We start from the raw sequence: 10,032 nt of genomic DNA on the forward strand, positions 1-10,032 counted from the left end.
TAACCCGTAAAATTTTGGACGGATCATTTGTTTTTGGGATCATTTTGACAAGCTCTACTCGGAATGTACAAACTTATAACGCATTGCCGCTATATATATTAGTTATGGTCTCTCATCCAATCGATTGGTTTAGTAATCCCCTTGTATCATGTATAGTATTGTCTATGGAGCATAAGTTGTGTTTATAGTCTTTGAGCTAAATTTTACCTCTAATATTTCCATAAGTCGCACACGTGGTAGTGTCAACAACTCTTATCCAACGCGGTAAGTTTTGTTGGCGAATACCCAAAACATGCCAGTCAAACACAGGAATTAATCAACTAAAACATGCAGATGGCTTTTCTAACTCTCGTGTTGCACAGAAATCATTTTTGCGATCAGACACATCACCTGCAACAGTTTCACTGACCATAAAATGCATCACGGAGTTTACAGATACTAAACTTACCTTCCAAAAGGACTCTTGCAACCGCAGTTTACGCTAAGCCAGTCATTGTAAATATTGAAGGAACAGCCTTCAATCCAAAACTTATTAAAACAATCACCGCGAAGAATATACACCACTGTGGCCACTACGCTATTTATAGACCCGTCAATATACAAGAAAGTGCAATGGAATCTTATTTACTATTGTCATCTCCACCGAACTGAGTAGAATTACCATTCCAGAACGTGTTTTTGTCACCAAACTGCTTCTCATCTTCATCATGTTTCAGTGTGTGGATGTTGCTCCCAAAGCGAGATGAAGCTGGCTTTCTACCTCTGTTATTGGTTGTGGTAGTTGTGGGGGTTTGAAATGGCTTACGTTCCAAGGTCTGATTATTTTGAGGTGTGGGGTTTGGACCTATATGTCAAAGGCAATGAAGTGAGAACACTACCAAATTATCCAGATCTAAGCAAAAATATATTAACATGACAGACTAGCAGTCAACACATGAATATATCAGCATCTTATCCAACGACGAACCCAAAATTTATAAAAAGGTTAAAGAAAATAGAATGTCATGCCTAAGATTTGAACATGTGACCAAAAGCACTTTTTGAACGTCTTTGCCACTTCACAGAAATCTCCTTATGTCAGGGGTATTCAACAATACATGTATAGCATAAAAATTTGTTTTCACTTTATTTGGCTTCTATAGTTTTTCAATGAAATGGGTTCAATTTCCTCCTACCTGGTTCCGCCCCTGATCTCATCCATTTATAAACAGAACATTTTGCATCATAATAATAAAGCCCCAAAAAACTTAGTTCCAGAAACCTGAAGTGGATCTCGAAAAGCTCAGCTACAAACCATTTTATTTAATTTGTAAACATTCTCTTGTATAGTACAATATTAGCACATGGAGGAAGCACGTACACCTGACAAAGTCAAAAGTCTGGCACAAAATCGGGAAAAAGTTGTTTTCAGATAATACTAGAGAAAATAAAAAGAACTTCTCGTGTTTTTATTTTAATTTTGCATGATCTTGGCCTTGGATGAATTTAAATGGAGAAAACTAGCTAGCAATGATTCATATAGACAACCCCTACATGTTTGGAACTTATACTGTTGTATTACCAAAATATGATGGTGTAATGAAAGGTCTGTTAATGCAATTCTTATAAAAAATATTGAAGCAATAGAAAAGCTGATCTAAGAAAGTGCAAGTGATACAATCGGCTGAACACATCCTTAATTTTTAGTTCTCTAGCAGTGAAAGCTGTCACGGAGGTCAAGAAGAAAGAAAGGAAATTACCGTATTGCCATATGCTATCTTGAGAATGCTGAGCAGTGTTTGATGTGTTAGAACTTCCACCAAGATAAGATAAAGGATTTATATATGAAAAGAATTTTCTGATCATAGCAAAATAGCCTGCATCGCCTTCAATTGCCGTATGGTTACTCTCAGCGGAATTGTTTTGACCATGCAATGATGTAACATTCACTTTGTTACGAGGAACGATTATCAGTGCTTGCCTATTGTGTAAACCCAAATCTGACAATGTTCTATCTAGATCTGTTGACATGTTTAAGAAAAAAAGATATTTGTTAGGCAAAATAGTAATTTAATTGCTCTCTCTAAAGGATGAGGTAAGAAAATGGTATTAATAGCAGCAAGCACCATAAAAAACTATGTTTGACAGCGGTACATGGATCATATGCTGGAATCCAACAAAACCATGCAAAGGTTCTAAAGAAGATGCTATAGCAGCTAGCATGTGGAATATATGAACTAGTAGTAACAGATATACACTTTTTTGATGAAAAAGGTAATAGATCTCATTAAAGAGTACCAAGACGGTACAAGAAAGAATACAAACTAGAAAATTTCCCTACATGTTGAAGGAATACAAAAGATCTAACATAGAGTTCATACCAGATAATATTCTTCTGACAGCATAAATTGAGACTTTTCAAATATTTAGATTTAACATGAAGTATGTTTTCTTTCCTATCGTTAAAACATTTATTGCTCAATCAAGACTTCACTAGAGACTAGTTGAGACTCGTTGTAAGAATTTGAAATCGCACTATTGGATAAAAATCAAAACAAGACTATTTGTAGCCAAACAACAAAACTATTCGGGCAAAACCACATCTTCTGGCACATTTCCCAACTACTGTAAACTAACATTTGGAAATCTTAAGATGTATGTTGACCAAAGGAGAAAGTCTCTGCCAAATATAAAAAGTGGAACATTGATGCACCAGCCAGTGGCGGAGCCAGAATTTCCACTAAGGGGGTTCAAAATATGAAGAAGTAAACACCCGAAGAAGCCAACGGAGATTCAACATCTACTATAAATACAACAACATACCCAGTAAAATCTCAATATACTATATATACATAAAAAATAATTTTAACCACGCATGAACGATGTAATTTTCCACCAAAGGGGGTTCGGCCCAACCTGGCTCCACCCCTGCAGCAACAACTCAAAGTTTCAAATTGTTTAGTTGCATTCCCTTGTCTTGAGGCAGCTGTGGAGGATGTATTGCCACCCAAAACAAGGACAAAAAGGATAAGGATCATAACAAGAAAGACAAACGAATACTCTATTACCTTCATCACCGAAAACCTTACGAGGATAAGGAACTGCTAGATCATAATAACCAATGCTGCTCGTTTGGTTTTCATCAACATAGTGCTTGACCATCCTTAAAGTATCCATAACGAGAAATTTCACTTGTAAACTCGAACCGTCAGGTAATCTAATGTTTAAATAAACATCGTGAAATGTATTCGACGAAGCATCTGAAAAATCAGCTTTCTCAGCAGCTGAGTCTTCAACTATATTTATCTCAGGAACCTTCCTTGCTTTATTGGCAATCTCTCCAGAAGCTTCATCTTTAGGGTCCAACTGTTGATCACACAAATCAGGATTCTCTTTTGACATTGAACATTCATCTTTACCCTTGGTTGAATCCACCTCTACAAGAACAAGTGGCTTTTCTTCTGTTGCGTTCACAGTGGTAGACTCGTTGAATTCACCAATACTAGATCCCAAAGCATTTGCTAATCCAGGAGAAGCCATGTCAATCACCGAGGAGTCTATCTCCTGCAAAGTAGTTAAATTTAAATATTATGCTGGACAAGAGCGAACAAAGGTCTGAATATCAGTAAATGGGATTTACTGTAACAGCATGTCCACGGTCCTCTCCCTCTACTATCTGAGAGTTGTTAGACGGTATAGCCATTGGAGATTGTATCTGTGTCCCCGCCTGAGCTGGTGAAACTTGAGCACTTGAAGAACTCCCTACTTCAGATGTTACAGAAGAAGTTCCAGATACTAGCCCTTTCTTCGAAGCAAGTGCAGCAGTCAAGAAAGTGGCCGTGGTCTCCTGCAGTTAAACATAAATAATTGATACAAAGAACCAAGGGTGAGAGTGAAACAATTCAAGGACCAACACAATAAACTAAGTGAATCAGCCCAAAATAATAAACAGTGCTTCTTAACATACTAAACAGCAAATCCATGAGCTTAAACCCATATCTGAACGGATTATTTCAGCCTCATATTGAATATATTATGCTAATACAAGGTTTATGAAGTAATGCGATGTAAAAATGAACTGCTGGCAAAAAAACATCCAACCTTCACATTTTCTTCAGATTACTGGGCAGAGTAGTGAAAAATGGCACAGAGAAACTTAGGCAAGAGTATCTCCATCTTGCCAACAATGGTTGACCTGATATGTCAAACCAATTACAGCAGCAAATGGGACAAGGATAAACAAGAGATACAGGAATACTGTGGTAAGACAGTGATGGGGGTTTATTTGCTTTTGGTTTAGCAGGGAGAAAAGTAGCAATATAGAGGCTGGTTTTAGATGTCTTTGTAGCTGATTGAAGAAAGCTATAAGTAAAGGAGGGAAATTATCTTTCAAGAAAATTCAACCGTTACAGAAAGTTCTGTTATATTGCAATACTTGATTGGTGGACAAGAGCTTTGTGGGTTTTGAATCAAGGAAATGACTTGATTTGGCCACAGTTATAAGGCTATACAGTGTGGCACATGGATGGTAAAAAAATGTACAAACTGAAGCTCTTGGAGTGAAGAGTATTTGTTAATTGAAATTGTAACTAAAATAGACACAAAATAATTATCTATTGAAAGCCTCGTGAAGGACCAAGGTGCAACCAAAGTTGTAGAATAAATCAACTCTAGACTCTCGACTTCCATGGTGGCCACAAGCCATACTGCCTACTCTATATGCTACTATTACTTCATATGATGCACATGACTTTTTTTAACAAGGTAATTTGCTTCCTCGGTAACTTGAACCCACAACCTTACTTCATTATGAAACAAATAATTTACCCATGAGATGGGAATAACTTTGCCTACAAAAGAAAAGAATGTTAATAAGAACAATATTACTCTTGTTATTCAACACATTTACTTTGACCAACTAGTTGCTGAAAATTTCATTTATATGCTTCAACGCATTACTTTGTCCAACTAGATTGTCCCTGAAATTTTTTGGACATCTGGGATGAGGTGGTTGTTGTTAGAGGAGGTAAGGATCTGGTGAATATTCGGTATTTTATGGAGACTTTAATGTCGTCACTGGGCATACAATGAAAAAAAGCAGCAACAAAATAATATGCAGAGCGGTAAAAGAACTTTCACATATAGAATCCACTCTGGTTGGCGCACGAAATTTTCTTTACCTATACCATTTAAAGCGGATCTTTTTTCTCTAGTAGATAGTCCAATGTTGTCGCCCTTTAAAGGAGGGGGGAGGCTGTGGTATAGCCCCATCTTCTTGCAGCCTTAATAGCAGTAATATTTAGTAATCGCGTAGTTTCTATTCTACAAGTGGTCTAGTATATGTTGCTTCATTTGCTTTGTATCTTGATATTTTGTTGCCATAATTTTCTTAGAACCCTGCTTTAGCTATCTCCCCTTTTTTTTTTGGATAACCGTGGTGTCCGGGCCAGCTTCGAGCACCTCGACTAAATCCACGGGATACCTGCCACCTCCCCTCGCAACAGGTACCACGTAACCCTGTCCACCAAGGCTAAAACAAATGGGAAGAAAACACCTAGTGTTTATCTCTGCTGGGAATTGAACCTGAGACCTCATGGGCTCATCCCAACTTCATTGAACCACTAGGCCACACCCTTGGATACAAATATATATCCTCCACAGCTGTGGAGGATGTATTTCCCTTTTGAGCTGAGGGTTTATCAGAAAGAGTCTCTCTACCCCGCAAAGGTAGGGATAAGGTCTGTGTAATCTCATCCTCCCCAAACCTCACTTGTGGGACTACACTCGGTATGTTGTAATCTGACGCAAGTCACAATTCTATCAGTTTCTCACAATCGCAATGCAGAGTCTAGAGTGGTCTAAATAGTCTAAAAGAACAGCTCAAAACAAGTGATCCCCTGCAATTTGCTCAGCATAAAGCTAGTAGTCTTCCTACCAAAACTATCCGTCGCGACTACTGGGAACAAAATCAGGAAAATCAATCATATCTCCGGCACTGAAATAAAATTCCATGGAGAACATGCATCAGACATACCTGAACATGAAGACTTAACCACGCCTTCTCAAGACTAGATGCAAGATTATCAACAGAAACAAAACCCCCTGCAAATTAGATACATAATTAAGAAACAAGAAAGAGATGCAACAACTCAGTTACATCTCAAACAACTAATCATACCATGCTTTTTTTATTACCAAAGATTAGATTAAGCTGATCATACCATGTTGCCATAGTTGAACACCATTATATCCAATAGCTGTAATACAAGGGGCAGCCTTCTGTGGATCTATGTAGCTCATGTAAGGGTATATCTACATGAAAAGTGCATATCGACAACATGAAATTGACGGCAAGATTTCCCAATTTAAGGACTCATGAACGAAGAAAGAATTCACAAAGTTTTGAATAGCTTCGGAAAAATTCCCATAGTAGACCTCAGTAACTATTGAACTCCTCAGCTTTCATACTAAAGCAGGTTTTACATTTATCAAGAGAGGAGCATTCCTAATACATGTTGCAGTACTTGCACTTTGGAAACACAGCATGCTTCAACATTTTTTCTACTTCTCCCCTTAGAAGTTTGAATGCTGAAAGTCCAACTGAAGAATTTAAACTAGTCCCTGGAAACTAAAAATCATTCCACACTGGACACAGATGCATTTGAATATAAATACAAAAATAAGGTAAATAGATAGAGAAGTCCATTATGCCCTGTTACAGGAATAACTTCTACATTCATTCACCTGAAGTTTTATCTACCAGGCCTCATGCAAAATGCCCACCCAAGTTAGCACACAGGAGAAAGAATTATCAAAATGCTTTAGAATACAAATCATCAATTGCTCTTTCAATGTTCTTGCATCAATTGTTTCTCTTTTAGAATGGATAATTGTACTATTAAGAGGTGTAATCAAAATTATTTACAGGACAAGAGCAAAATTATGTGTTGTCCATTCCGAGAGAGATCCTATCAAGTCAATCACTTCTTCAGCTTCACTAATGAAATTCTGTTTGCACCAAAAAACAGAATAAAAGTAACCGTTCCTTGATGTTCTTCATAGAGTTGTGTCTACAATGACAGAGAGAGGGATGTGTAGAAAAAGTAAAAACAAAAGAAATAAGACGAGGAATAGAGTCTAGCAAGGATTGAAGCAGGGCGAGGGGGGAGGGGGGTGTTATGCTACAGGGTAAAGGATACACAATGCTGAGAAGTTTGTGGCATCAGTACTTCCTTCCACGATGTGCAACAAAATGCAGTACTTTGATATAGAATCAGCAACCTGAGCAGTTAGAAGAAAGATGAGAAAGTGAACTCACTACCAAAGAGCCGAAAACATCAAACCTAATACTTCCACCATCCCAATTTATGTAGCACGCATCCTTTTTAAGTCCGTACCAAAAAGAATGTACCTTTCTATACTTAGAAACAGTTTGACTTTAAAATTCCTCTTTTACCCTTAATGAAGTGATTTATAGCCACACAAGGAGTATTTTAGACCACAAATTTCAAAAGTTTTCCCCTTTTTCTTAAACTTTGTGCCAAGTCAATGTCGCCACATAAATTGGGATGGAGAGAATAACATTCAAGGACATGTAAGGATAAACCTACTCTTGGATCCAGCCAAATTGATGTTTCCAATTGGTTTGATTCCATATTGCAACCTAGGACACAAATTTGAAAGAAATACAATTAGGATGACAAGTCTAAATACTCCTCCATTTCCTAAGCATCAACGTGATCTCTCATATGCCCAATTCCCCTCCCTCATGAAACAAGAAAAGCATAAAGAAAAACGGTAAAGTAAGAAATACAAAAATATTTGCAGAAACATATGCTGAGGATAGAGCAGAAAAACAGGAAAGGACAAATTAGTTACTAAATTCTTATGATGATTCTTGCAAAATCAAATTTGCAACCCTTCCCCAAACCCTACTAATGTGGGATGTATTGTGCAACAGGCTGCCTTTTTTTTGTGTGTGTGTGTGTGCATACTGAAGAAATCCTTTCAAAATTAAGAAAAGGCTTCAGTGATGTCTTTAGAGGGTGTAACTAAAGCAACCTATCCCAACTGAATTTCTTCTATCCTTCTACCAGCATATAATATATACAATACATATTGTTCCGGGTGAACGGTCTAAGTTGTAATAATACGCTTCTTTTTTTGATTGAGCGGGAGAATATGCTTCCCCAGGTCAGTCAAGAACACACCTCTTGAATCTAACCACTCTCAGTTACCCCCAAGTCCAGCCGAGCTACGTGAGAACCTACTGCCATTCTATGTTATTAACCTTGGTGCAACATCACCCAAATCTATCTTACATCAGGTTCATTTAGGACACATTAATGGAAATTATAGCATAAATAAAATTGAGAAAATTAGAAACCATTTACCTGAAACAAAAACTACAAAAAGCTTCTTCTGCCGCTTGGCTTCAGTGATGGCTTCTATTATAGAACCATTGAACACAAGAGAAGATACATGTTGCTCCATCTATTAAAAGAGGGAAATATAGACTTCAGCATTCATTTATGATTTGATTAATCTTAAACAAAATCAGACTTGTGAGTTAAAATATATCACATTTTGACCTTTGTCTCTACCTCACAGTCTATTGAAGAATGGTGCGTATTTTAACGAGTTATAACAATTCAAATACACTTAACTCCGTAGAACAGGCATTACACCCAATATATATGTTATATTTTGGGATGTTAAATAGATGCTACACAACAGTGACACTCATTAACAATTCAAATACGCTTAACTAATCAGGGATGTAATGTTTTCTCCCATCCAACAACAACAACACACCTAGTGTATTCCCACTTTGGGGGTGGAGGCTGTTTTCGATAGACGCGGCTCAAGACAGATAATAGTATAACCACAAAAAACATTAAAAAAAAAAAAAAAAAATGGGATCACACACTGCTAGATGATAAAAGAAATAAGACATGGTCAGAGTAATGCTATAAATTATGTATTCGAGATCACAAACATCCCCAGAACACTACAAACATGAAACTACACGAAACTACAGACACAGATACAAACAACGCACTCCTCTCTATTACTACGGATGCACTCCCATCCACTAACCCTCTATCGTAATTCACGTCCACCACGCCTTTGTATCAAGGATCATGTCCTCCGCACAGATACCCATATTATTTTCTCCCATCCAATGCTTTAGTATTCTCTTTTACTACTACCTACTTAGTATATAACATAACATAACTAAGAGGAGAAAATTAAAAAAAACTCTCAATTTTCCGGTTTCAACAAACACTACGTAAACAAAATGAAAAGGCGATTGATGGTTTGAGTATCGAAAATTGAGGTAAACTTACAGCTTGATTGGCTTTCGTCCAAACAAAATCAATCGAAATTCGCCCAGGGGTTTAGTCAATTGCAGGGGTTTAGGTTTACAAACAAAAGGGAAAACCCGTAAACTATTCAAACGGGTCAACGCCCTATTTTGATTACTTGTGTTATGTTCCCCGTAAAAAAAGGAATTACTGTAAAAATAGTGGTTTGTTTTTTTTTTCTTTTGACTACACTTAATAAATTATGTCCATAAATTAGATAATTATGAAGAATGGAAGATGGTCATCCTAACTCGCGTCATAAACATATGAAATTGAACGAGGATAAAATGTAAGTTTTATTATAATTCGAAGCACTTTTGGTAAGTTTTATTTTTCGAAGTTTAATCATAACTTATGTCTTCTTTTGATATATCAAAATTAAAAAAAATGAATTCATAATTATCTAAGTTCGTTTGAAAGTATTAGTACATAAATTTGTCAAAATTTAATTAAAGAATTTCAATTGACCTACTGTTCGCAATAATTTTTCGTTGGTGGCTGAAAATTAACTACAATCAAAAATAAAATAAACAGAAAGAATAATTTTATATAAATGAATTTTGCAAGTATAATTCTGTCATTCTCTCAATTCTTCTCTCCTAATTTTTTTCGTGATTCGAGAGCCTTTGCAGCGTGATTCTCAAATGTAGGATGATTTGAGCCTCCTAGAAATGTGTTTGGATCT

At 36.6% G+C, this 10,032-nt stretch overlaps 1 protein-coding gene across 1 annotated transcript; it reads right to left on the bottom strand.

Annotated features, from left to right (window-relative positions):
- Nucleotides 1-386: 386 nt before the first annotated feature.
- LOC107864406 (plant UBX domain-containing protein 11) lies at nucleotides 387-9,650 on the bottom strand. The gene is made up of 10 exons (XM_016710757.2): nucleotides 9,330-9,650; nucleotides 8,373-8,472; nucleotides 7,590-7,642; nucleotides 7,179-7,260; nucleotides 6,201-6,266; nucleotides 6,014-6,081; nucleotides 3,620-3,826; nucleotides 3,048-3,543; nucleotides 1,740-2,000; nucleotides 387-844 (listed from the first exon to the last, which is right to left on the bottom strand). The coding sequence occupies exons 2-10, from the start codon at nucleotides 8,470-8,472 to the stop codon at nucleotides 621-623; spliced, it is 1,557 nt and encodes a 518-aa protein (XP_016566243.1). The 5' UTR covers nucleotides 9,330-9,650; the 3' UTR covers nucleotides 387-620.
- Nucleotides 9,651-10,032: the final 382 nt, after the last annotated feature.

The sequence above is a fragment of the Capsicum annuum genome, chromosome 3, assembly GCF_002878395.1.
Source record: "Capsicum annuum cultivar UCD-10X-F1 chromosome 3, UCD10Xv1.1, whole genome shotgun sequence".
Classification (NCBI taxonomy): Eukaryota; Viridiplantae; Streptophyta; class Magnoliopsida; order Solanales; family Solanaceae; genus Capsicum; species Capsicum annuum.

Coding starts and splice junctions, on each gene's coding strand:
- LOC107864406 (XM_016710757.2), bottom strand. CDS start 8,472: ATGGAGCAACATGTATCTTCTCTTGTGTTCAATGGTTCTATAATAGAA. Junction 6,267..7,178: donor CACAAACTTCTCAGCATTGT/GTATCCTTTACC, acceptor TGAGCTACATAG/ATCCACAGAAGGCTGCCCCT. Junction 2,001..3,047: donor TAAGGTTTTCGGTGATGAAG/GTAATAGAGTAT, acceptor ACATGTCAACAG/ATCTAGATAGAACATTGTCA.